This window comes from Corvus hawaiiensis, chromosome 24, assembly GCF_020740725.1.
Source record: "Corvus hawaiiensis isolate bCorHaw1 chromosome 24, bCorHaw1.pri.cur, whole genome shotgun sequence".
In the NCBI taxonomy this organism is placed as follows: Eukaryota; Metazoa; Chordata; class Aves; order Passeriformes; family Corvidae; genus Corvus; species Corvus hawaiiensis.
The window spans coordinates 9,234,623-9,261,803 of NC_063236.1; the positions used below are offsets into that span (position 1 = coordinate 9,234,623).

Below are 27,181 nucleotides of genomic sequence, written 5' to 3' on the forward strand. Positions count from 1 at the left end.
GCCTGCTCCTCGCGCTGTGGCAAGAGAGGTAAAAGCAGGGGAAAAAAAAAAAAAAAAGAAATAATAATTCCCCGTCTCCAGGGAGCGGCGTGGTGGTTGGCAGCGAGCGAGGGAGCGCGCACGCAAGGAGGGAGGAGAGGGAGGAGCACATCCTAATGCAGAGATGCTGCAGTGGCTTTGGGCACACACATCCACACTCGGCCAGCCACCAGCCGAGCGCTGCCTCGCAGCGCAGTCCCCGGCAGCCGCCAGGCCCCGCGGGCCCCCGGCTGATGCCCACGCAGCCCTCCCGCCCCAGGTAAGCGCCTTGTGCCGCTCTGCTGCATCCCGGAGGGATGGAGAGAGCTCCGGGGCTCAGGGCATCGTTCCCGGCGCAGCCACCTCGCGCTGGGTCCGCTCCGGCCGCGGGGACACTGCGGGGTCCTGCTGGGCTCGGCAGGGATGGGGACAGGAGCTGGGGTGGTTTGGGCATCCGGGCCGGGCGGTGCCCGCGCCGGAGAGGAGCCGGGGGTGGAGCTGGGAGCCGGGGGGGCCGCGGCGGCGGCACTTGTGGCAGCGCTGCGCGGCCGAGGTCGGGGCGGCTGTCAGCAGAAATGTCTCTCGTGGGAAGAATCGGGGAATATTTCGGTTCTTAGCGATTGTCGCGAGGTTTTTCCCGGCGCGTTCTGGCCCGAGGCACTTCGGGAGAGCGTTTGTAGGGTCGGGCACTTCCAGCGCGGGGTTGCGGGGTGCACAGGGGGTTCTGCTGCCCAGAACTACTTCAGCACCCGTAGAAGGAGCTGGCAGAGCCCTGAGCAGCCCCAGAGCCTCCTCTCCATGGAGGGAGTACCAGGAACGCCGTGATGTCCCAATTCACCTTCCTGAGGGCAGATCCCAGGGGAGAGGTGGGATTTGGGGGTGCTCCGGGGGGGGTTGTGTCTCTGGGGCTGTGTCAGGGACGCTCGGGGCTCTGGGGGATCCAGCGCAAAGCCACGGATCCATTCCCACCCCAGGCCTGTGCCCTAGGCCTGGGGCCACCCCACAACCGGGGCACCCCTCTGCTCCCATTCCCAGAGGGATGGACGCTGGGATGGGGAAGCAGCCGGGGGCAGGGAGGGCTGGGGGGGCTTCCTGGGGTTCCTTCTCGTGTCCTAAAACTCCCCGAGCTCCCTCCTCACCCCACCCACGCTGACCCCAGAACTGCCCCGGGCTTGCCCCACTCCCACCAGCCCCCAGCGTTATTCCCGCGGCTGGACCGGGGCGTATTCCCGGGAGATCGCGTCTCTCCCGGGAAACACCGGTTGCTGTGAGGATGGGAGGCAGCAGCTGCTGCATCCCAGAGCAATCCCAAGGCTTTCCCAGAGCCCGAGCTCGGCCCTGTTCCTCCCAGGCAGATCCGTAAGGAATTCTGAGGGCGCAGAGCTGGAGCTCAGGGTCTTGCAGGAGACTTAGGATCAAAAAGTGAACCTCTGCAGGCCGGGTGTTTGGGACTGAGCACAGCGACACAATCGCAAAACCTTCTTGTTTTGCTCAGCAGCGGATCCCAAACTTCCCAGAAATAACGGAGCTTTCCAGGGGCTGTTCAGAATTCCCCAAAACTCCAGAAAACGGGAGACTGGGGGGGGGGAGGAGGGGGTGTCTGTCCAGCCCAGCTGCACCTGGGGCTCAGGTAGGTCGAGACAAAGGGTTCCCACAGCTCTTCTCCATCCCCCGATTAATTCCTACAGAACAGAGTGGCCGCTTTTGTCCCTTCGGAATATTTCCTGAAGATTTGGTGGCCCGGGTTAGAATTTTCTCCGCGGACTCACCACAAATAAATCCTAAACGGCAGAAAACCCAAAGGGCGCCGTTAGGATTCCCCCCCACGCTCATCCCACCCGCACGCAGCACATGGAATGTGCAGGAAATGGGAATCCGCGTGGAGCTGAGCCCGCGTTAGAGCTGCTCAGCCACGCCGGGCGCGTTGGAAGTGCCCGAAATCCAAATTATCCGTGGGATCTTTGAGGAGAGGCCGAGCCCCGCCGGGGTTTCTCTGCCCGTGGCGCTTTGTCCCTGTCACTGGCAGTGCCACCAGCCCCGGTGGGTGCGGTTGGCAGGCGTCACCTGGAACTCACCGCACCCCCGGCGAGGCTCCGACAGCTCCGGGAGCGGCTCCCGGCCCGGCCGAGCGCAGCCGCGGATTCCCGGGATCGGGACTGGATTCCAGACCCCGGAAAGGAGCTCGGGATGGGGTTTTCATGGAGCTCGGGATGGGGTTTCATGGAGCTTGGGATGGGGTTTCAGGGAGCTCGGGATGGGGTTTCATGGAGCTTGGGATGGGGTTTCAGGGAGCTCGGGATGGGGGTCTCAGGGAGCTCGGGATGGGATTTTTCAGGGAGATTGGGATGGGGTTTTCAGGGATATTAGGATGGGGTTTCAGGGAGTTTGGGATGGGCAGAGTGAATTTTGGATCTGAGCTTTGCAGTCAGTGGGTTTCGCTTTCTAATTATTATTATTATTATTATCATCATCATTATTATCATTATTATCATTATTATCATTATCATTATTATTATTATTATTTCTTCATTATCGTGGTTTTCATTTTCATTCTTCTATTTTAATTCTCTTTTTTTCCACCCTGAACAAACCCGTTCCCATCTCTTCCCTTGGTGCCTCCCAGGGGTGGTGGGAATCCAAAATCCAACCGGAGCTGCCCGATCCTCTGCAAACATCCCTCGAAAAATTCCCAAGGGTTTGGAGCTGGAGCTCCTGGGGGTTCCGGGCTTGGGCCACCTCCAGCGGGACCTCGGGAGCCCCGGGTGGCCCAGCCCTGATGCCTTGGGCAGGTGACAGAGCAAAGGGGACCGGCAGAAAGAGCCAGGAGACTTTTCCATGGATCTCCAGCCCCCAGGGATGAGGGAATTCTGGCTGGGAAAGGGAATTCCCCCGCGCTGGGCTCGGGCACGGGGTGTTAAGCCAGGCTGCCGCTCCAAACTCTCCCTCCAGACTCGGGTTTCAATGGAAAGCTCAGCCCAGAGCAGCTGGAATGAGGCTGGAAGTCTGAAAATCCACCCAGGGGTGATTCCAGAGGGAACTTGGGACGCGACGTCCGCCCCAAACCCTGGTTAATGCTGATATTCAGATACTCCTCAAGGCACATTCCCGGTGCTGCCAACCCCTCTCCAGGCGCTGCCGAGCACGGGAAATGTTCCCTTTTCCCGGGAAATCCCGGCTGTTCCTGCGGGATCGCCCGGGAAGAGGCGCTGGGCCGGGTGGGATTTCAGGCAGCGGGGACGGGCAGGGAGCTGAGCTCACGTCCCCGGAATAAACCTCCCCTCTCCAGCTTCCCTCTGCGGCTTCCCACTGCCCTTTCCAGGCCTGGATCAGCTCCGGGGAGCTCAGCCTAAGGCCGGGACTATCCTGGGCTCCGCCCGCCCTCCCACTCGCGCTCCCTGTGGCGTCAGCGGCGCTTTGATGTGGCACAGGTATAAATAGCTCCCCACCTGCTCCAGCCCCGCTGCAGCCCCTCCCTGCCGCTGGAAGCGCTCCCGGGAGTCGGGAAAAACAAGCGGAGAGCTCGGGAATGCTCCTGGAGAAGCAGCTTCGGGAAGGGGTTGGGAGGGGAAGCAGCAGCTCGGAGCTGGGCAGGTCAGAGCTGCAGGATTTTCCCACCCAAGGGATTTAGGCACCATCACACGCACAAAGCTCTGTCCCTCCACCCATTTCAGCCACCGAATCCTAAAACTTGCTGGATCCCTGGAAAAAAATTAATTAGGGCCTGTCTTGGGCTTGGCCCTGCAGGATCTGATGGGGCGGCACCGCTCCGGATGCTCCGAGTCCAAGAGAGGAGCTCTTTAATTTCCATGGATTTGGTAACCCAGAATTGCTCCAGATGTGCCCTGCAGCACTCCAAGGGACCAGAGCAAAAAAAAAAACCCAATCCCACCCCAAAATCCTAGGAATGTCCCAAAAATCCAACTGATTTTTATCCCAGCAGCGGCAGAGCGGGTGGGGCGCTGCCCACGCCCGAAGGGGAATTTTGCTGCTCCATTCCCTCCCTAAAAGTCCAAAAATTCCAGCCAGAGGTTGGCAGGGGAGGGACAGGGACACAAAGGTCACAGCTCGGGGGGGACAGGGCACCCCAAAGCGGCAGCGGATCCGAGCTCGGAACATCGGGAACGCCGGGAACAGCGGGAACAGCCCGAGAGGGGACCCCTGTGTTCACCCACCCCACCTGGGCACCATCTCCCTGCCCAGGGCTGTCCCTTCAGGGCACAGGCAGAACACAGAGCCCGTCCCCCCTTTGTGCCACCCCCAGCCCACCGGGAAATGACGAATCCGTGTGGATTGGAGCCGGTCCCGGCTCCGGCCGCAGCAGGGAAGGAGCCGGGGCTGGGAGCGCCATCTGCTCCCGCGGCCTCAGCGCCGCTGTGCTCCCGGCCGGGGACAGCCCCCTCGGTGTCCCCTCCCTCTGTCCCCTCCTGCCAGTCCCCTCTGTCCCTTCTCTGTCCCCTCGCTGTCCCCTCGCTGTCCCCTCGCTGTCCCCTCCCGGCTCTCGGGCTGTGGACAGAGAGCACCGAGCCCAGGACAGGACGATGTGACCCTGCGGGCTCTGCCCTGGGAGGGGGTGACAGGGTGGGACAGGGATGGGGACAGGAGGGTGCTGCTGCTGGCTCCCGCTGCTCCTCATCCTTTGGGATTTTCCCATCGCTCCAAGGTGGATCCAAACCCACCTGCGCAGGACAGAGGGACATGGGACCTTCCGGAAGTGTTTTGGGGACACATCTCGTGGCTGGGGACAGGAGCAGTGCCCACAGCACCCCTGGACATGGGGTCCTGACCCCCACAGGGAGCAGGGACCCCCAAACTGCACTTTGGGGTCTGTTTGGGGTGACTGATAAGCCGGGGGGGGGGGGGGGGGGAGCTGAGCTACACCCCAAGACCCCAAACCCCTCTTTTGGTCCTCCTTTGGAGACTTGGCTGCTCAGGGTGGGTTTGGAGTGGCCCAGAATTCCTGCAGGACCTGGAGCCACCAGCAGATCCGAGCCCAAAAAAGCTCTGGGAAGGCTGAACCCAGAGTTTTTCTCTCAACCCATCCCTGAGCACAGGCGGATTTCCAGGAGGACAAACCCGTGACCATGAACCCGTTTGTACCTCCCCAGCCCCGCTGTGCCGAGACAGACACGATGTCCCCAACCTCGGAAAGGCTCTGAGGATCAGAACCCAGGGAACATCACACGCCTGCCCTTTCCAGCTTTAGCCACGATCCCGAATAAAAGAGGCGCAGGAGGAATTCCAGCCCGGCCTCCCTCCGGAGCGATCCTCCCCTCGGGAAAGCTGCGGCAGAAGGAGCTGCCCCACTTAATCCCAAATGCTCCTCTGGTCGCTGAGTGCTGGAGATGGAATTACACTGATTTATCCCGGTAATGGAGAGCGCCGGACGCGGCATCTCCTGCCAAAGTCCAGCTCTGGCCTCCCCAGAATCCCACTGGGATCATCCTCCAGAGGATGCGGCTCCACAAGCAGAGCTGTGGGTGCTGTTCCAGGCAGTTCCTCCTCTCCCAGCACTCCTCGAAATCTCCCTGAGCTCCCAAACTCTGCCTCCCGCTAATGGATCGCTCCCAGATCCCAGGGGCTCCGGAGGGACGGGATAATGGGGTGATTTCCATCCTGCCCCGCTCCCGGAGGGGTCGGTGACAGCCTCCATTAGCTGCGGTGACAGATCCCCTTTCAGGACAACAGAAGGCTCTCGGGTGGCTGTCAAAATATCCCGGGAAGAGGGGAAAAAACAGCTCCCGGTGGCCCTTCCCTCATTAGGGATGAGAGCAGGGCTCAATATCCAATGCAGAGTGTTCCCAAGCTTTGCAGGAGCTGGGGTCAGATCCAGGATCGGGAGCTGGGGTCGGATCCAGGATCGGGAGATGGGGTTGGATCCAGAATCAGGAGCGGAGGGTCGGATCCAGGATCCACAGCTCGGGGTCGGATCCAGGATCGGGAGTTGGGGTTGGATCCAGGATTGGGAGCTGGGGTTGGATCCAGGATGAGGAGCTGGGGTTGGATCCAGGATGAGGAGCTGGGGTCGGATCCAGGATCCACAGCTCGGGGTCGTGGCTCTGGAGACACCCCCGGGTTCCCCAGGTGTGAGCTCGGAGCAGCCGCCCCTCAGGCACAATCTGAGGGTGGCAATCGGGATCCCCGGGGATTATTTCATCCAGCCTCCAGCTGCAGAATGACTCGGACTCAGCACTCAGAGAAATTCCTGTTCTTCCCTCACGTCTTTGCCAGGCCTGGAGCTGCCGGAGGAAAAACTCCCCGAGTTTAATGTGCAGCCGCAGGTGCAGGAACAGCTCCGCTGCTCCTGCCTCTCACAAACCCCGAGGAAAGGGAACTGCAGAGATTTGGAAAAGTCAACTCATTAATTAGTGCGGGGCTGGCATCTCCTGCAACCCCACAGCGTGCCCGGCTCAAAGCTGCCCCTTGTCCCCGAGGCGGAGGGCCAGGCCAGGGGAACAAAGGGACAGTGTTGGCTGCAGGGCCGTGGGCTCAGGACGCTGTTCGGGGCAGGATTCTCGGTGACATCAAGTGACTCCATGTGACAGAGCCACTCCAGGGCTGCTGCAACGAGCGTGGGAGCGTCTCCTGCCCCGCTGCGCTCCGTCCCCAAATTCCCTGTCCCCGACACGGCTCGTGCCTCTCCCACCAGGAGCTGCCACTTCCCCCTGGCACGGGCTCCTTCCTCCCCGGCCGGGCGGGATAATGAAGCTCCAGTTTTATTCTGGGGCCTGTCAGGGAACAAAAACCCGAGCAGGGCTGAGGGTGGCGGGCTGGGATCTGCTCCCGGTGCTGGGATCCAGCCCTGGGACCCAGGCAAGATGAAAATCCAGGATTTGGGATGCTGGTAGCAAAATCTTCTCTCTGGGTGAGGACACAAAGAGGCCGGGCGGGTTTTGCAGCCCGGAGGGGGTCGGGAAGCAGAGCTGGGCTCTCGCTGTTTGCTCAGGTGCGGTTCGAGCGCTGCTGGTAATGAGGGGGGGTTGTGAGGGGGCAGAGCATCCCATGGGATGGGCTAATCCCTGCTCCGAGGGGCTCGGGGGCAGACAGATGGGCAGGGAGAGGAGTGGAAGCAGCACCAGCTGGAGCAGGGGGATGAGCAGCAGGAGCGGCCCAGGAGCTCTTGGCAGCATCCTCAGCTCCTCACTGAGTGTTCTGGGGAGGGCAGCGGGAAATGAGGCTCTGCCGGGCTGGGGGAGCGCTCCGTGCACCATTTCCAAAGGCTTTGTTAACAAAGAGGGATAAACCAGCCCAAAATCCCCGCTGGAGTTCTGTGGGAAGGGGTGCTGGAGGTGGAGCTGCTCCCACAGAGGGTTCGGGGAGCAGGGGCTGCACAAAGAGCTCAGGGTTTGGTTGGGGGTTTGATTTTTGGGATCTTTAGGGATCGCAGGAAGCTGTGGAGGAGGCTGGAAAGGCCATCAGGAAATGCCCTGGCACTTAAAGAGTTTCAATTAAAGATTCCTTTGTCACAGAATCCCAAAATCCCAGACTGGTTTGGGTTGGGAGGGACCTTAAAGCCCATCCAGTGCCACCCCTGCCATGGGCAGGGACACCTTCCTCTGTCCCAGGTTGCTCCAAGCCCCGTCCAGCCTGGCTTGGGACACTTCCAGGGACGGAGAATCCTGTTCCAGGGCATCCCCACCCTCACCAGCCGAGAATTTCATCCCAATATCTTCATTATTTTCACAATAAAATCGAATTATTTCTCCCCCCTTCCCCACCAATATCCCGTGTGCTTCTGGCTTGGTGTTTTCCATCAGAAACGCTTGGAAAGGAGCATTTATGGAGGAGGGGGGGAAGAATGGGAAACAGCAAAGGAGGAGGGACAACAATTCCCCACCCAGATTTGTCCCATCGGGGACAAAAAGAGCTCCTTCCGCCGCTCCCGCTGCTCCGGGCACCGCTGGAATTCTGCCCTGCAGTGACTCTCCGTCGGGCTGGTGGCCAGCGGGGAGGCACAGCTGGACTCCGGAGCCTCTGGAATCGCAGCACCATGGAATGCCCGGGGCTGGAAGGGCCCCGCTGACCCCGCTCTGTGTCCCCCCAGGGCCGCCGTCCCCACGCGCCCGTAGAGGCTCCGCAGGACCCCGCGCAGGATGGGAGGCGCCGCTGGATTCATCCACACTTCTCTGGCCGTCGGCACCTTCCTGGGTAAGAGATTCCCGTGGGAGAGGCGGGAGGGGCTGGCGGAGCTGGGACATCACCCGGGATTCACCGGGAACCGCCTCTCCACGGCGGTGCCCAATCCCAATTCTCCGGGAGGTTTGGGATGTGCTGTTCCCAATATCCCTTTGGGCCAGGAATGTTTGACACACGCGGCCCCCTCTCAAAATTCAGATTTAGGGAGGTGCAGGAGGAATTTCCTCCTGCCTGTGGGATTCCACACCCATTTTTCCAGGTACGCCTTGCTGGCAATATCCCACCTGCAAAGATCCCCCTGCTCCTTAGGGAGCATTTCTGGATGTCAGGGAGCATTTCTGGATCTCAGGGAGAAATCCCAGATCTGAGGGACATTTCTGGATCTCAGGGAGAAATCCCAGATCTGAGGGACATTTCTGGATCTCAGGGACCATTTCAGGATTTGGGGGATGATTTCCAGGTCTCAGGGCCCATCCCTGGATCTCGGGGAGGCTCAGGCTGCTCCCTGCAGGTCCCTTTTCCGCAGGGAGACATTTCCTCTCTGGCTGAGATCGGATAATGTCCTCCAGCCAATCCATCACCCTGGGCAGAGCCGGCTGGCCTGTCCTTATAAATATCCAATTACCTTTTAATGTTCTCCGCATCCCCGAGGAGGCCCAGGCAGGGGGGGGCTGCCCTGGATCCCGAGGCAATTATCCCGCTTGGAAATTGGCCTGACCCCAATGCAGCCCCGGAGCCGGAGTTGGGGTCTCCCATCAACCACCTGAGTTCGGGCAAACCTCCCAAAAATCGCTCCCTGGGAAGGCTGGGAGGGTGATTTTCACTGAGCTTCGGCTGATGAGGCCACAGAGCTCCGGGAGCTGGGACAGGGAGAAATCCGGGAAACACGAGGAGGGATCGGGACAAAAGGATGGATGAGGCTCAGGGAAACGTTATGGAGTGGGAAAGGAGCCAAAACCTCCAGGTCTGGAGGGAGATTTAAATATTTAAAGCTTCTGAAGTGCACAGAGACCACTCTAAAAGCCCAAACTCTCCCCAGCCTTTGTTCATTTGGGAAAACCTCTGGAAAATCTGGGAATCCAAGCCATGACCTTTTGTTCCTTAGAAAGCTGCTCGTTTAAAATAACCCAGAATAAACCCTCTGCTCCTCAGAGAGCTGCTCCTCAAGAAAACCCAAATCCCGCTGGATTTCCTACCAAAGCCATTTATTGCCCAACTCCCTCCCACGATCCAGAGGCTCCAGGGCCGTGCCGTGGATGTCTGCACAACCAGGAATTCAGCTTGGAAAACATTCCAGCGAGGAAATCCGTCCTTTCCTGGGCTCCAGAGCTGGGCTCAGCACAAAGGCCAAGTGCAGCCTCCTGTACACCTGCGATTCCCAGGCCTGGCTCTCAGCATATTCCTAAAAATATCCTAAAAATAACCCAAAAGGGAGGCTCTGGAGTCACCTCCCTGCAGCTGCTTCTCCAAATCTTCATTTTCAGCTGTTGTGCTTTCACCTGTTTCCCGTTATTTTGGTGCTTGTTATCATTTTCCCTAATACTGAAGGTTGTTCCAGAGGCATGGTGGAGTTTTTCCCATCATTCCAGCTCTCCCAGCTGGGTGGAACATGGAAAATTCCCAGCAGGTCCCTCTGCTCCTTCGAAATTTGGCTTAAAAACCTTTATTTTGTGCCTGTCTTCTCCCTGTTTTCCAAAGGCCAGAGCATCCAGGACAGATCCTGCATTGGCAACGTTAAAAACTGGGAATTCCGGGGTTGGAGAACTGGCCCAGAGCAGACTCGGAAGTTCTGGGATTTATCAGTTCTTAATTTTAACCTTATCCCCACCTTGTAACTGTTTAATTAGTGCTTTAATCGACCCCTTATTTGTTTAATGAGTGAAATCCAAGCGTTTCACCCCCAGCACCTTGGAATTGTGGATTAAAACTCACCTGAACTCCTGGTATCGATTCCAAGTGGGAAAATCAATGCCTGGCACTCGCAGCCGTAACCTTGGCAGGGACAAAGGGACAGCAGAGGGACACAGGCTCCGGGTGGCATCGGGAGGGAGGATGAGCCTGATTTGTCTCGACTGGAATAAAAAATCCCATGGGAAAGGGCAGGCATGGGAGTGGCACCAATAGATATTTTATTTGTTAAATAAATAGAAATTATTTACCTTATGCTCCCTAATTAATCCCCAAACTAAAGCTGTTCAGCCTGGACCCTGTCACCGCCATCTATCAGAGCACAATTAACTCATCTATCAGCACACAATTAATTCTTTCTCATTAATACCCCATTAACTCATGATTGGTTTTCCCCCCTGGTCAGCAGAGTTTATTCCAGCTGGGACTGACCCGAACGGGAGAAATTTCCAGCTTTTCCTTTAGGAATGGAACCATCCTGGCAGGAAAGCAGCGCTGGCTGGGAGGAGAAACAACCCCCGAAATGCTGCTTTTCCTTAATTCCAAAGAATCCAAGCTCGCTGCCTCTCCCTGTGTGGCACCGGGGACCATCCCGCTGCCGGAGCCGGGATAATTGCCTGGAGCAGGGACACGGGGAGCAGCTGCTCCCAGCCCAGAGCCAATTACCAGAGCTCCTCTCCCACCCCACCCCACCCCACCCCACCCCATCCCATCCCGTTGCAGCCTCCTCCCGGAGCAGCCGGAGCGCGAGGCAAACCCCGGGAGCTGCGGGTCAAGGGCTGCTCCCGCTGATCCCAGGCTGTTCCCGGCTGGAAGCGCCTCTTCCATAAAACATCCCGCTCCCGGGAATCACTTCATTTACAGGGGGAAGGAGACAGGTTGGCGTTGGCACAGCGGGTTGGAGACGCTCATTAATTCAATTACAGAGCGGGGAAGGATCCTGGAGCCAGGGAAGCAGCTCGGAGCTTATCAGTGCTGGTGGCTCCTTCCCTGATAAGGGCCAGGCGTCTCCGGGGGGACAGGGATGGGCAGGACAGACGTGCTGGCAATTATCCCACCGGCTGTTCCTGCAATACAGAGATTTCCAGGGAGATCTTGCCTCGCTCTCGTTCACTGCGTCCCTTCCCGGCCGGGTTTGGAGCACTCCAGGCTGTGGGAGGTGTCCCAGCCCACAGCAGGGGTGGAACGGGATGAGATTTAAGGTTTTTCCCACCCAAACCAGTCTGGGATTCTGGGGTTCCCCCGTGTGGAAGGGGAGCTGCTGGGTGGGATTTGCTGTTTGTGTGGGGCCGGAGGGCAGCTGGCACTTCCCAGTGGCACATTGTCCCCAAAGGGTGGCCCGGGCGTGGCGTGGAGAAGGCAGGTGGGGCCTTTGTCGTTCTTGTTCCTCCCCGTTCTCAAAACCAGAGTCAAACCCATGTCTGAACACCCCAAAAGCAGCTTCAGGCTCATCCCAGCCATGGAACAGAATGGTTTGTAGTGGTTTGCTCTGGTTTCCACACCAGTAACAAACTGGTTTGAGGTGTCAGGAGCTGGTGGTGCCACAGGGACAGAGGGGACCTGCCAGGTGTATTCAGAGCCGGGAAGGTCCCGGTTCTCCCCTCTCCTCCCTCATCCTGGAGAGGATTTAGGAAGAACGAACCAGGCAAAGTCTGCACAGGCAGAGGAGGAACCTCAGGGACAAGGGGACATCCAGGTATTCCCAGCTCCAGTTCTGCCTGCACGTGGCGTTCCAGGAGGTCCCTGCTCCTTCCTCCACATGTCCCCAGGAATGCCGGTCCCTCTGGAAGGGCGGGAGTGGTGCAGGATGCTCGGTGGGAATCGCAGGTTGTGTTCCCATAGCCGGGGCGGGGCTGTGCTGACAGATGGGGCGCGATCATCACATTGCTCCTTCTCTGCTCCTCGCTGCCGGGGACACCCTACAAAACTGAAAAGGAGGATTTTTAGGAAGAGCCGAGTGGAGCTGAGCGGGTTTTCCCCTCTCCCGCAGTTTGGTGCCAAGCCCAGAGCGGCACGAGGAGCTACGGGCCGGTGTTCGAGGAGCAGCCGTCCCACACGCTCTTCCCTGAGGGCTCGGCAGAAGAAAAGGTCACCCTGTCGTGCCGGGCACGGGCCAAACCTCCCGCCACCTACAGGTGAGCTCGGGGCTCCCTCTGCACCAGGAACGGGATAAATCCATCCCAAATTCTGCTTTGCCTCCTGCACTTTTATATATGGAAAATTATTGACTTCGGACTGAGATTCCTCGTCCTGTGAGGAGCTGGGAAAGGGGCTCAGCCTGGAGAAAAGGGGGATCGGGGGAATTTCTGGCTCTGCACAACTCCCTGACAGGAGGGGGCAGCCGGGGGGGATTTGGGATTTTATCCCAGGGAACAGGGACAGGAGGAGAGGGAACGGCCTCAGGCTGGGCCAGGGGAGGCTCAGGGTGGACATCAGCAGGAATTTCCTCATGGAAAGGGTTGGAAAGGGCTGCCCAGGGAGGTTTGGAGTGCCCATCCCTGGAGGTGTCCAAGGAATTCCTGGATGTGGCACTCAGAGCTCAGGGTGGGGATCGGACACAGCTCAGACTCGATGATCCTGGAGGGCTTTTCGAACCTCAACAATCTCCCAATTCTGAGATGTTCCACCCCTCCTAGGGCACAAAATCCAAAGCTACGAGATCCAAATCCACCTCCAACCCCACCCCAGCTGCAAAACCACCAGGCACAGCCCCACAGGTGCGGCTGTGGGGATTTATCCCTGTCCCTGCTCCCGCTTCTCCCGACAGGTGGAAGATGAACGGCACGGAGCTAAAGCTGGAGCCGGATTCCCGCTACAGGCTGGTGGCCGGGGATTTGGTGATCAGCAACCCCGTGAAAGCCAAGGATTCCGGCTCCTACCAGTGTGTGGCATCCAATTCCAGGGGCACCGTGGTGAGCAGGGAAGCCTCGCTCCGCTTTGGCTGTAAGTTTGGCACCACCAGGTAAATTAAACGCGACCACAGTTAGGCTGGGCTTAAACTGAGCCCGCCTGGAAATAGGCTGGAGGGAATCTCTCCAACACATCATCCCACGGAGAAATCCCCTGGTGCTTCCATAGAGATTTGGAGGATTTGGAGTATTATGGAGAAAGCCAATGATATTTTTGGATCTCCCTGTGCCCAAACGAGCCCGAGGAGGGGCAGAGGAAACGCAGAGGTTCCTCCAGCTGCTTTTCCCTGTCCGGGTTTCACTCTGCCTGTTCAGTTTTGCAGGAATTCTCGGCGGAAGAGCGGGACCCCGTGAAGATCACTGAGGGCTGGGGGGTGATGTTCACCTGCAGCCCCCCGCCCCACTACCCAGGTAAGGGGGGCACAGCAGGGCACGGGGCCCCCAGGTTTTCTGGGAAATTCAGGGAAGGAAATTCGGGGTTAATTCAGGGTTTGTAAAGCAACAAAGCAGAGGCGGGACTTGGTGTGTCCACGCAAGGACCAGTTCCAGCCTGGAATCCCAGTGGGTCCATCCCACCCAGGAAGACACCAACAACCTGCAGAGTTGATTCCTTTCCCTTTTTTCCCCTATGGAAGGACCAATTCCAGCCTGGAATCCCACTGTGTCCATCCCAGCTGAGAGGACAAACCTATGCAGTTTATTCCTCTCCTTTTTCCCCCAGGTTTATCCTACCGGTGGCTCCTGAACGAATTCCCCAATTTCATCCCGGCTGATGGGAGACGTTTCATCTCCCAGACCACGGGCAACCTTTACATCGCCAAGACAGAGGCGTCAGACCTGGGCAACTACTCCTGCTTTGCCACGAGCCACATGGACTTCATCACCAAGAGCGTCTTCAGCAAGTTCTCCCGCCTCAGCCTGGCTGCGGAGGGTCAGTGCTCTTGGATTATCCCAAAAATGCCAATTCCTACAGGAAAAATCCAAATTAATGAGCCACTGCAAAGCATTTGGGATCCATGGCGCCCAAATCGTCCTCCAGCTTCTCTTAAGAGCTTTAAAAATATGGATGGGCTGGGATGGGAGGGAAGCAGGGATCTCTCTCCAGGATTCCCTGTTTCCCATCCGTGGAGTTTCTCTATTTTTAAAGGATGTTTCTGGGGCAGGGAAAAGGGAATTAAACAGGAGGAAGGCCTGGATGGACATGGATTGGAGCAACCTGGGATACTGGGAGGTGTCCCTGTCCATGGCACAGGGGGACTGGATGAGCTTTAAGGTCCCTCCCAACCCAAACCATCCCAGGATTTTGTGATTCTCAGGAATGACAGAGCCTTGAGGTTTTATAAAGAGATTTCTAGAGACTTCAGCAAGAAAAAGAAAATTAAACCTCTGTCCCCTCACCCAAACACACAAAGGAGTTGGGAAGTCCTTCTGCCCTTTGAGACCCCCGGGTGGCATCTTGGTGTCACCCAGGTCCCCTGAGCGGTGTTTTCCCTGTGGCAGATGCCCGGCAGTTCGCACCCAGCATCAAGGCCAGGTTCCCTGCGGACACCTATGCTCTGACGGGGCAGGCGGTGACCCTGGAGTGCTTCGCCTTTGGAAAGTGAGTGCAGAGTCCGCGTGGATCGGGATCAGGATCAGGATTGGGATTGGGATGGGGAGGGAACGGCAGAAAGGGAGGGAATGGCAGAACTTCCACACGCTCTCTCTCCAGTGGAAGCGCGGAGAGGGAGGGGAATGGGAAGAGGGAGGAACTGGCTAAAGCCAAAGCCCAGCGGGAACAGGACCGAGGTGGCCACATGAGGACTGAGTTCAGCCCCGATTCACTGGATCGGCTTTTCCGCAGCCCCGTTCCCCGGATCAAGTGGAGGAAGCTGGATGGGCCACAGTCCTCCAAGTGGATCGGCAGCGAGCCCCTGCTGCAGATCCAGCACGTGGGATTTCAGGATGAGGGGACGTACGAGTGTGAGGCGGAGAACGCCAAAGGGAGGGACACCCATCAGGGCCGCATCATCATCCACGGTAACGCATCCAAACGTGTCCCTTAGCCAAGGGGGCACATCCAAAGGTGTCCTTTATCCAAGGGGACACATCCAAACGTGTCCCTTATCCAAGGGGGCACATCCAAACGTGTCCCTTATCCAAGGGGACGCATCCAAACGTGTCCCTTATCCAAGGGGGCACATCCAAACGTGTCCTTTATCCAAGGGGACACATCCAAACGTGTCCCTTATCCAAGGGGACACATCCAAACGTGTCCCTTATCCAAGGGGGCACATCCAAACGTGTCTCTTAGCCAAGGGGACACATCCAAACGTGTCCCTTAGCCAAGGGGGCACATCCAAACGTGTCCTTTATCCAAGGGGACACATCCAAACGTGTCCCTTATCCAAGGGGACACATCCAAACGTGTCCCTTATCCAAGGGGGCACATCCAAACGTGTCCTTTATCCAAGGGGGCACATCCAAACGTGTCCCTTATCCAAGGGGGCACATCCAAACGTGTCCCTTAGCCAAGGGGACACATCCAAACGTGTCCCTTAGCCAAGGGGGCACATCTAAACGTGTCCCTTATCCAAGGGGACGCATCCAAACGTGTCCCTTATCCAAGGGGGCACATCCAAACGTGTCCCTTAGCCAAGGGGATGCATCCAAACGTGTCCCTTATCCAAGGGGACACATCCAAACGTGTCCCTTATCCAAGGGGGCGCATCCAAACGTGTCCCTTATCCAAGGGGACGCATCCAAACGTGTCCCTTATCCAAGGGGTCGCATCCAAACGTGTCCTTTATCCAAGGGGATGCATCCAAATGTGTCCTTTATCCAAGGAACGCATTCAAACACGTGTCCTTCATCCAAGAGGACACTTTTAAACATGTGTCCTTCACCCAGGGAAGTGTCTTTCATCCAAGGTAACACATCCAGGTTACCTCAGCCTGATCCCAGTTTTTCCTGAAGTTCAGGAATGGCCTGAAGCTGAGAGAGGGAAGGTTTAGAGGAGATATCAGGAAGAAGTTCTTTGCTGTAAGAGTGGTGAGGCCCTGGCATAGGGTGGATGGGGATGGTGGCACAGGGGATGTGGCTTCCCCATCCCTGGAAGTGTTCCAGGCCAGGCTGGGCGGGGCTTGGAACATCCTGGAATGGCAAATGTGTCCCTGCCCATGGCAGGGGTGGCACTGGGGGATCTTTAACTTCCCTTCCAACCCCAACCATTCCATGATTCCACGATTTGATGACTCAGGAATGGCTGCATTTACTCTTAAGAAGAGAAACCAATTCCCCAGCCCTGGATTCTGCCCTGATCTTGCGCAGCCAGGGCCCAGCAGGACCCGGCCGTGCCTCTCGCTGCACAAAAGGCCAGGGCTGTTCCCGTGGCAGATCCCGCTGTGCCAACAACTGCGCCGGCAGCGCTGGCACGGGGACATCCTTCTGCCAGCCTGGCACCGCCACCTCTCAGCTGAGCTCCTCAGCTCTGCCCCCTCTCTCTTGTCCCCTGCAGCCCAGCCCGACTGGCTGGATGTGATCTCGGACACGGAGGCCGACATCGGGTCCGACCTGCGCTGGAGCTGCGTGGCCTCCGGCAAACCCCGGCCCACGGTGCGGTGGCTGCGGGATGGGCAGCCCCTGACGTCCCAGGTACCCCCAGCCAGCTCTGATCCCGCTCCTCCAGCCCCAGCCCCTCCTCCTGCCTTGCTCCTGCATCCTAGCCCCGGTTCTCACCCCGCATCCCTCCTCCATGTGCCCCCATCGGGCTGCGAAGCCACGGCACGATCCCCAGATCCCCATCCCAGCCATTGCTTCGTGCAGCTGCAGGGACTCAGGGCCGGTCAGCAGGGAGGACAAACAGCGCCTTGTGCCTGTCTCGGTGTCACCTGCATGTCACTGCTCAGGTGCCTCAGCAAACAGAGCCCGGCGACGTGCGGGAGTGACCACGCAGACATAAAAGCAAATCCTGCGTTTTCCCCCTTGGAAAACCAGGCCGGCCTCGAGGAGTCTGTGACAAAACTCAACCCTGACCCAGCTGAGGATTGAGTTCCATTTTTTTTGTTTGTTTTTCTCATCTAATGGGTTCATCCTCTTGTTTGCACAGAACCGCATCGAAGTGAGCGGTGGAGAGCTGAGATTTTCCAAGCTAGTCCTGGAAGACTCTGGCATGTATCAGTGTGTGGCTGAGAACAAGCATGGCACAGTTTATGCAAGCGCTGAATTAACAGTGCAAGGTAATTCCTCATTTCCCAGAGCTCTGGGTTCCAATGGGACACTGAAAAAATCTCTTCCTAATATCCTGATGTGATCCTGATATTGTGATGTCGCAGCGAGATGGGAGCAGGCAAAAACTGCTTTGCTCACCACTGAAGTGGTTGCTGGTTCAACAGGACTCTCTGCAAGCCTTTAAATTTTCAATCCTGTGTGAATTCTCTGTGAAAGGGAACAAAAAATTCTGTTTAGCCACAGGAAGTGGACAGGACAGCAGCACTACAGCCGCTCTTCCATTACAAATTCCTCTTTTTTGGAGGAAAGTGGTCCAAAAAAAAAGTTCAGCCTCCATTCCGCCTGCTTTGGTGGATGGTGACTGGACCTGAGCTCTGCCAAACTTGTTCCATGTTAGTCCAAAAATTCATCTCCTCGTGGAGATGCCAGAGATAAATTAAAGGCCCTGAGCACCAACTGCTCATCATTAACACACCGAGGCCAACAGGTAAATCCCAATTCCATCTGCAGTTCCAGGAGGAGTTTCAGGCAAGCTGGATGTCTGCATTGGTCAGGATATTGAAGAGATTATCCTTGACATGTTCCAAAGCAGCTGTTGTTGTGTCTCTCAAAGACCTTGCACTTGTTAGGGTCATTCCCATCGCTCCGTCCCACGTAATTCCCGCCTGGCAGGCGTCAGGATCCACCCAGCAGCTGAGGAATTCCTCCCTCATCCCGCTCTCCAGACTCTGCCTTGCTTCTCTTACTGAGCCATCCAACAACAAATCGATTCCCACTCACACGGCGCTGAAATTCCCGCAGGGCAGGGTTTCTAATCGTGCCTTAATCCTCTTTTTTTATCCCTGTAGTCTTAGCTCCAGATTTTAGACTAAATCCTGTGAAGCGGCTGATCCCGGCAGCCCGGAGCGGGAAGGTCATCATCCCGTGCCAGCCACGAGCAGCACCGAAAGCCACTGTGCTCTGGACCAAAGGGACAGAACTCCTGGTCAACAGTAGCAGGTAGCGGCACAGTCATCTTCCACCTAGAAAATGTAGCTAAAATCATATTTTTTTTTACCAGAAGACTGGACTCAACGATCCAAATGTGCTGCTGCATCCCTGAATTTTGTTATTCCTCTAATTTCCTCTTTAGCAAACTCTTACATAATATTTTCCCGCCTGTTTTTGTCCCCAGTTTCTCTAAAATCAGAGGAAATTCCCGAATGTGCAGCGCAAGCCAAACTTTTCACCTTCCTTTGTGTGGCTCCCCTTCCTTTGCAGGGTGACGATTACGGCAGACGGGACCTTGATCCTGCAGAACATCAGCAAATCCGATGAGGGGAAATACACCTGCTTTGCCGAGAACTTCATGGGCAAAGCCAACAGCACTGGAATCCTCTCTGTCCGAGGTAGGGATGTTCATTTGGGGTCAATCGAGTCAGAAATGGCTAAGAATGAATGATGTGATTTTTCTCCTCTCCTCATACTCCCAAAAACCAGAAGAATCGGGGAATCAAAGTAATTTCAGGTGGAGAAGCAAAACTTCTGCCTGACCCACCAACAAATGGCCCCTGAGAAAAGCGTTTCCATTTTCTAATCCCTCCTCTTCCTCCTGTGAAGCTCCAGCTGTTGGAGCGGGATGGGGAGTTGGGAAGGGAGGGTTTGGATACTGGGATGGGATATTTGCAGCTAATGGCCCTCCCTGCTCGTTCCCTGCAGATGCCACCAAGATCACGCTGGCACCATCCAGTGCTGACATCAACGTGGGCGAGAACCTCACCCTGCAGTGCCACGCGTCCCACGACCCCACCATGGACCTCACCTTCACCTGGTCCCTGGATGATTTCCCCATCGACTTTGACAAGTCCGAGGGGCACTACCGGCGAGCCAGCACGGTGAGTCCAGAGGGAATTCTGGACCGTCCAAAAGGATGGAAGATTAATTCCATCCTCATTATTTGAGTGTTTGTGCCCACCAAAGCCACTCCATCACCTTGCCCGGAGCAAGTGAACTCCACATTCCTGGGAGTGTCCAAGGCCAGGCTGGATGGGGCTTGGAGCAACCTGGGACAGTGGAAGGTGTTCCTGCCCGTGGCTGGGGTGGATGGGATGGGCTTTAAGATCCTTCCCAATCCAAACCATTCCATGATTCCATGATCACTCCCCTCCTAAACTGGAGGGGAAAGTCTTGTGGATAAAGGCAGGCAGACATCACTCAGTGGTCACTCAATGGTCACCTCATGATCACTCAATGATCAATCAGTGATCACTCAATGATCACTCGACGATTGCTAAATGATCGCTCAGTGATAGATCAATGATCACTCAATGATTGATCAATGATTGCCCAATGATCGCTCAGTGATTGACCAATGATCCCTCAATGATCACTCGTTGATCACTCAATGATCACTCGTTGATCACTCAATGATCACCATCCCAAGCCAAACAGACCCAGCACAGGCTTGGCCTTGGTTAGGGCTGGATCCATCTCGGATCCATCCAGCTCCATCACCCATGGGGGAATCCTTTCCCATCTCCTGCTTCTTCACCTCCATGACAACCCGAACACCCAAACCCAAACCCTGCTGAATTCCGGACCGTGATCGGGCGCCTTCCGACGCTGTCCCCACTGTGTTCTCCCGTTCCCTGCAGAAGGAGGCCATCGGGGACCTCAGCATCTCCAACGCGCAGCTGCGGCACTCGGGGCGTTACACCTGCACGGCCCAGACTGTGGTGGACAGCGCGTCCGAGTCAGCCACGCTCACTGTCAGAGGTAATTCCTGTGGGAATGTTCCCTGCTCCTGAGAAACCCAAAGGAATGCCACAGTGCAAGGATAAATCGCTTTTGCCTTGCAGCCCCCTCACCATCCAATATGTCCATGATAAAGTTTAGTGGGTTTTATTTGCACTCCAAATTTGGATTTGATCATCTTGGAGGTCTTTTCCAACCTTCCCAACCAGGCTTAGGAGCATTTCCAGAGGCTAAAGCTGGAAGTGAGGCTTTCCAGCTTCCAGAAAAGAAAGGCCTGATGTGAATTTAGGATTTGCACGACGCACAGAGTGTTAAACTTCTGGATCTTCCATCTCAGTGACACATTTCCCATCCCCCCAGGACCTCCAGGCCCGCCCGGGGGGGTGGTGGTGAGGGACATCGGTGACACCAGCGTCCAGCTGAGCTGGAGCCGCGGCTTCGACAACCACAGCCCCATCGCCAGGTACCTCATCGAGGCCCGGACCCTCCTGTCCAGCCAGTGGAAGCAGATGCGCACCAGTGAGTGTCCCCACGGCGGCACTGGTGGTACCGGTGGCACTGGTGACACACTGAGGCCACCGGCCCCCAGCCAGTCCTGGCTCTGTGCTGCTCCTCGCTCTATTCCTTCCCCTCTGGTGCTGTTGGATTTTACAGATCCCGTAAACATCGAGGGCAACGCGGAGACGGCGCAGGTGGTGAACCTCATCCCGTGGATGGATTACGAGTTCCGGGTCTTGGCCAGCAACATCCTGGGAATCGGGGAGCCCAGTCTGCCCTCCAGCAAAATCCAGACCAAGGAAGCAGGTGGGTGTGGGGACAGCCCCAAGTCCCTGTGCCTGACTGCTGGGAAGGGAAGGCTGGATGCTCCCAAGGGATCAATCATCTCCTGGAGAGCTCCTGGAGCTGAGGCCACCACAGGATTTTCTGCCTTTTTGCCCATTTCTGTGTCAAAGACGAGCAGGGTTAGAGCCGCATTTCCCAGCACTGCATCCAGCTGGGAATGTTCATTCCATGTCCAGCTGCTTGGACAGAAGGGACGGGAGAACAGCAGGAAAAGTGCTCTGAATCCACCAAACACAAACCAGCTCCTTCCTAATAAAACTCCCCTCCCCATCCCTGCTTTTGAGCCCCATCCTTGTCCCCTCAGACACCAAATCCTTGTCCTGTGCCCCCACATAACCTGGTCAGGCACAAGCCAGAATTCCAGGCGGGATTTTCATGGCTGAAAACAGAGCCCAACCCTTTCCTGGGAGCTGTCCCAGCCAGTGACACCGGTGTCGTGCCATGTCTGTGCCCATCTCCATCGCTCCCACCTCCTGAACCCAACCTGTGCTCTCTGCTTTTCTTGGGGACCTCACAGCACCGACGGTGGCACCGTCTGGGCTCGGCGGCGGCGGAGGTGCTCCCAACGAGCTCATCATCACCTGGACGGTGAGCTGGGAACGGGAAAGGGAAAAGGGTGGGAATATGCAGCATTTTTTGGGGAGAAATCAGCACTCCCATCCCAATTTGGACATGAGGTTGAGCCAAGGGCTGGTTTGGACGGACCAAGCCCACATTTCCTTCGGGAAATCAGCGCCGCCATCCCAGTTTGGATGAGCCAAAAGCCGCTTTGGACGCACCAAGGCTCCCTCTCTCTTCCCAGCCGATGCTGCGGGACTACCAGAACGGGGATGGCTTTGGGTACATCGTGTCCTTCCGGAGGAAGGGCAGCCAGGACTGGCTGAGGGCGCGGGTGCCGCACGCGGAGTCGCTGCACTTCGTGTACCGCAACGAGAGCATCGCGCCCTACACCCCCTTCGAGGTGAAGATCAAGGCCTACAACAGGAAAGGGGAGGGCCCCGAGAGCCTCACGGCCATCGTGTACTCGGCAGAGGAAGGTAAAGAGGAGCGGGAGAGCTGGGAATGTCCAGCATGGAGAGGAGAAGGCTCTGGGGAGATCTGAGAGCCCCTCCCGGGGCCTAAAGGGGCTCCAGGAGAGCTGCAGAGGGACTGGGGACAAGGCATGGAGGGACAGGACACAGGGAATGGCTTCCCACTGCCAGAGGGCAGGGCTGGATGGGATATTGGGAAGGAATTGTTTGCTGGGAGGGTGGGCAGGCCCTGGCACAGGGTGCCCAGAGCAGCTGTGGCTGCCCCTGGATCCCTGGAAGTGTCCAAGGCCAGGCTGGATGGGGCTTGGAGCAGCCTGGGACAGTGGAAGGTGTCCCTGCCCATGGCAGGGGTGGCACTGGATGGGCTTTAAGGTCCCTCCCACCCAAACCATTCCGTGACTGCACAGACTCCGAACTCCCCGTTTTGTCCAACCGCCATTCCTCAGCCAGATCCTGCAGATCTGTGTCCATCCGGGAGCTCAGACATTCCTTTGGCTCCCAGAACATCAATTCCAGCACATTCACCTTCTCCTCCAAACACGCAGGGAGACGATTCCCCAAGCCCGGCCCCGACGCCCACAGAGCCTCGGGGCAGACACGGATCCCAGAGCTCACAGCTGTGGCCCTGCTTGTTCTCCTAAATCCCTAAATCCCTGCCCCTCGCTCCGTGACACACCACCAGCTGTCTGCCTGCGGGATGATGCTGCGGGAAAACCTTTTGTTCCCAACGGGGCCCAGAGTCAGGAAAGGGATTTTATTGCTGTCTTTCAGAACCCAAAGTGGCTCCTTACAGGGTCATTGCCAAGTCTGTCCTGTCCTCGGAGATGGATGTATCCTGGGAGCCCGTGGAGCAGGGAGAAGTGACCGGAGTGCTTTTGGGATATGAGGTAGGAGATTCCAATGGGAATGGGAGACACTGAGAGCCCAGCAAGGAAAACTGGCCCGGGTCATGTGAGGTGAAATGAAACGGCATTTTGACTCCAGAGGTGGGGGATAATTCACACCACGTGGCTCAAATGGGGCTGGCACTACTGTCTCAGGAGAGATTAAGAGGGAATCATCCCATTTTTCCTGCCTGCTGTTCCCGGGAGGCCGTGGCCTCATTCCTGGGCACACACCAAGCAAAACACACGGAGAGCAACAGCCAAGGCTCTTCAGGATGGGCTGAGTTGGGACCTGCAGATCTCTCCTTCCTAAACCCATCGTGTCCTTTTCTGTCCAGATCCGGTACTGGAAGGATGGGGACAAGGAGGAGGCGGCCGACAGAGTGAGGACGGCGGGGTTGGTGACATCGGCTCACGTCACCGGCCTGAACCCCAACACCAACTACCACGTGTCAGTCCGAGCCTACAACCGGGCAGGCACCGGCCCCCCCAGCCCCTCCACCAACGTCACCACCACGAGACCTCGTGAGTGAGCCCTGACCCCTCCACCTTGCACAGGATCCCCCAAAATCACCCAAATTTTGATCTTGGCGCCCTTGTTTGATGTGCTTTGAACTCACCACGGTGGTGACAGCCCTGCTGAGGTTCAGGGGATGGGTGGGACCAGCACAGCCTTCTCCTCACTCCCTGATTTACCAAATCCCTGTCTGGTTTTGCATCCCTTAGCACCAAAAAGGCCACCTGGGAACATCTCCTGGACTTTTTCTGGCTCCACAGTCAGCATCAAGTGGGACCCTGTGGTGGCCGAGGCAGACGAGTCGGCAGTGACGGGGTACAAGGTACAGCCAGCGGGGCTCAGCTTCTCCCGGGGCTGATCCAAGGAAACCACAGGGAACGGGAATGCAGCATTCCCTCTTCCCACAGATGCTCTACAGGCAGGATTCCCACTCGGCCCCCACCCTGTACCTGGCCAGCAAGAGCCGGATCGACATCCCCATCCCTGAGGATTTCACCCACGCCTTTGTCCAGATCCGGGTGACCGGACCCGGCGGGGACGGGACCCCAGCAGAAGTTCACATCCTCCGGAACAGCGGTACCTGTGCTCCTCTGGCCACACCCTCTCCACTGACCACACCCTCTCCAAGGCCAAATTCCCCTTTCCAAGGTTCTCCAGAGACCCTGGAGCTCCAAGACAGGAGCTCATCCCCAGGACACCTCCTGTCCCTCCCCAGCGCTGTCCCCACAGCCACGCCCCCAGCACGAGCCCAATCGATTGGGTTTTCAAATCCCGCTCTCCCTTCCAGGGCCATGGGGGAACATCCTCCCGCACTGTTTTAGGTTGAGACTCTGGAATTGGTCTTTTCCAGAATTGATCTTTTCTGGGATGGGTTTTTGGTTTCCTTGAGCTGCTCACTCACAGGAATTCCTGACTCCTCTCCTTCTCCCCACTCCTCTTCCCAAACTCCGTCCAGCCCTGAACCAACTTTAGGATTTGCAGCCTCCAGATCCCCCAACACCCAACTTCCCGAAAGTGAAGAATTAAAAACTATTTCAGTTTTCCACTAAGAGTGAAACCCCGACTCCATGGGGCTGCAGCTCCAGCAAATTCCCTCAATTCAGGGGGTGAATTCTCAGTGCCCAGCCCCAAATTCCTGCTCCCAGCATTCCCAGGAGTTTTATCAGAGCCAAACACAACAGAACCCCATAAAACCCCACTCCCCTCAAGCTCCCCGCGGTGTCCGCGCCACCCCACAGCCACTCCTTCCCTGTTCCCTGTTTTTCCAGGGACGAGCATGATGGTGGAGGACTCAGGGACGAGGCCGGTGCCACATGCCGTGGTCATCACCACCAACTCCCTGCTGATGGTGGCCCTGATCAGCTCCCTGGAGCTCTGACCGCGCGCCGGACACGGCTCCGGACACGCTTCCTCCCGATCCCGCGGGAGCAATGCAACGTTTGGCAAATCCCACTTCGGATCGGGGCAGCACCGCGGGGAGAGGATTTGACCTCGTGGTTGGAAGGAAGAAATAAAAATCAGCTTTTTTTGTTTGGGTTTTTTTTGGTTTGGAGGAACAAAAGCTTTCGTACAAGACATGGGTCTTTAACCGATTAAAAGTTTTTTAAGGAAAACGAGGAAAAGGAAAAATTTTCCGGGAATTCTGCAGCCAACTGCCCCCTCCCCCCACTGTATCCATAGGTTTTTCTGCCTTATCAAGCCATGTATGAGATAACCAGACTGCGAAATTTGACTTTTTTTTTAACTCTGTACAGTGAATTCCAGGGGGGACGGGGACTGAGGAGTTCAGGGAGCAGCAGCGTGTTCCACACCCACCCCAGCACAGCCAGCTCGGAGCATTTCTGGGACAGGATCGATCCCTTTTCCCACAAAAAAGAGCCAAATCCTGCAGGAACCAGCCCAAGGAGACAAAGCCACAGGAGGATCGAGCTCTGCCCCAGCCTGAGAAGCTTTTTTTACACCTCTGGTGTTCACTTGTCTGAGCGGTGAGGTGCACATTCCGTGTTTTCCCGTGTCCCACGTGCTTTTGGGGTGGATTTGTCACCCTGTTTGCTTCTTCCTTTTCCATTTGGGGAGAAGGGGAAATGGAAAAGGGGATACTTTTCCAGAATCCCGAATTCGGGCAGCTCTGCCTAAAAACAGAGGTGTCCATAAATCCAATTTCAGAGGGGCTTCAAGAAGGAATTTTTAAAAAACGACAAAATTAAAACAAAAACTGGAGACTCGAGGAAGCCACCGCTACAACGACGAGGAAAATTCGGACTTGGATTCACCTCCCTGCACTGAGAATTCATCCAGCCAAACTTCCAGGCTTGGATTGGGGCTGCAGAGGTTGAGATCCAGCCAGGAAGCAGCTCTGGATTCCAGCTCTGAGGCTCAATGGCTGCCGGACATCCCAAGGAAGAAGTGGGATGCTGAGAAGCCCCCCTGCTCTCCAGAGGCTGGGAAAAGCAGGAATGCTGAGCTGACACTCACAGGACTGGTTGGGAATCGATGTTGGGATTGAAATCTCTGTCTCCCAGTAAAGCAGTTGACCAAAGTTAACGAGAATTGATTGCTGTTGCTGCATCCTGAGGGTGCTTTTAGGGAATTTTCCCTGCCTGTAATTCCTTAATCCCACAGAAAGCAGTGCCAGCCTGGGCAGTCCCAATCCCAGAATTTCCTGGCTGGGCCCTGACATGCAGTTTTCCCACTAAATGCCAATTCCCTGCCCTTTTTAGCCCAGGTTGTGGCAGGGAAGTCCCTCTCATACAGGGCAGCTCAGGTTTTGTTAAGCCCGGTTTTGGGCAGTCCCTTCTGCCATTCCATCAATCCGGGCTTGGGAGAGCCCTGGGGAAGGATCTGCCCCGGCAAATCTGGTATTTGGACCTCGGGAAACGACAAAAATCCATATTTAAAGCTCAGAGGAGGAAAAAGCTTGGAATCCTCCTTAAAACCACTTGGAGCTTCCTAAAATACAGCCCAGGGGTGAAAGGTGTGCAGAGGCAGGGAGAGAACAGGAATTGATGGAAGGGAGGATGAAGAGAGGGAGGGGAGGAAGGATGGAGAGACGGAAGGAGGGGAAGGATGGACAGAGGGAAGGAGCCCCACACAGCCCCAGCCCCTGGTGATCCCAAAGGTCCCGGAGCTCCGGGCTCAGCTGCGCTGGGGCAGCTCCTGCCCTGTCCCCGGGAGCTGCAGGGACAGCCCTGGTCACTCCCCAGGGACACCCCTGGTCACTCCATAAGGACACCCCTGGTCACTCCACAAGGACACCCCTGGTCACTCTGCAGGGACACCCCTGGTCACCCTGCAAGGACAGCCCTGGTCACTCCCCAGGGACACCCCTGGTCACTCTGCAGGGACACCCCTGGTCACTCCACAAGAACACCCCTGGTCACCCCTGGTCACTCCATAAGGACACCCCTGGCCACTCCACAGGGACAGCCCTGGTCACCCTGCAAGGACACCCTTGGTCACTCCCCAGGGACACCCCTGGTCACCCTGCAAGGACAGCCCTGGTCACTCCACAAGGACACCCTTGGTCACTCCACAGGGACACCCCTGGCCACTCCACAGGGACACCCCTGGTCACCCTGCAAGGACACCCCTGGTCACTCTGCAGGGACAGCCCTGGTCACTCCATAAGGACACCCCTGGTCACCCTGCAGGGACAGCCCTGGTGACTCCACAAGAACACCCCTGGTCACTCCATAAGGACACCCCTGGTCACTCCACAAGAACACCCCTGGTCACTCCAAAGGGACAGCCCTGGTCACTCCACAGGGACACCCCTGGTCACCCTGCAAGGACACCCCTGGTCACTGCATAAGGACACCCCTGGTCACTCCAAAGGGACATCCCTGGTCACTCCAAAGGGACACCCCTGGTCACCCTGCAAGGACACTCCTGGTCACTCCACAAGAACACCCCTGGTCACTCTGCAGGGACACCCCTGGTCACTCTGCAAGGACACCCCTGGTCACCCTGCAAGGACACCCTTGGTCACTCCACAGG

At 57.1% G+C, this 27,181-nt stretch overlaps 2 protein-coding genes across 4 annotated transcripts in view; one reads left to right on the plus strand and one right to left on the minus strand.

The window, feature by feature from the left end:
* The first annotated feature begins 168 nt into the window (after positions 1-168).
* Positions 169-25,729, plus strand: CNTN2 (contactin 2). Of its 3 annotated transcripts, none has more exons than XM_048327675.1 (23): positions 169-298; positions 8,060-8,163; positions 12,050-12,194; positions 12,827-13,002; positions 13,284-13,379; positions 13,690-13,899; positions 14,469-14,568; positions 14,812-14,987; positions 16,465-16,601; positions 17,056-17,185; positions 18,026-18,176; positions 18,438-18,565; positions 18,876-19,051; positions 19,811-19,931; positions 20,271-20,429; positions 20,565-20,714; positions 21,271-21,341; positions 21,556-21,790; positions 22,556-22,671; positions 23,007-23,193; positions 23,395-23,507; positions 23,593-23,761; positions 24,454-25,729. In XM_048327675.1, exons 2-23 carry the CDS (start codon positions 8,109-8,111, stop codon positions 24,561-24,563), a joined length of 3,111 nt encoding a protein of 1,036 aa, XP_048183632.1. In that variant the 5' UTR covers positions 169-298; positions 8,060-8,108; the 3' UTR covers positions 24,564-25,729. The 3 variants fall into 3 exon arrangements, with proteins under 3 accessions (XP_048183632.1, XP_048183633.1, XP_048183631.1); XM_048327676.1 differs by lacking the exon at positions 169-298 and adding an exon at positions 6,774-6,880; XM_048327674.1 differs by lacking the exon at positions 169-298 and having other exon boundaries at positions 7,905-8,163.
* Positions 10,775-27,181, minus strand: part of RBBP5 (RB binding protein 5, histone lysine methyltransferase complex subunit) — a 38,921-nt gene continuing 22,514 nt past the window's right edge. Inside the window, exon 14 of the mRNA XM_048327682.1 lies at positions 10,775-11,986. Within this exon, the coding sequence (XP_048183639.1) occupies positions 11,979-11,986 (8 nt within the window). The 3' untranslated portion in view covers positions 10,775-11,978. The remainder of the gene's footprint in view (positions 11,987-27,181) is intronic.

What these genes read in the sequence shown, in the direction of transcription:
- CNTN2 (XM_048327675.1), top strand. Translation starts at nt 8,109, where the DNA reads ATGGGAGGCGCCGCTGGATTCATCCACACTTCTCTGGCCGTCGGCACC. An exon ending in AGCTCATCATCACCTGGACG is followed by an intron (nt 21,342 to 21,555) that starts GTGAGCTGGGAA and finishes CTCTCTTCCCAG; the next exon opens with CCGATGCTGCGGGACTACCA. An exon ending in TCACATCCTCCGGAACAGCG is followed by an intron (nt 23,762 to 24,453) that starts GTACCTGTGCTC and finishes CTGTTTTTCCAG; the next exon opens with GGACGAGCATGATGGTGGAG.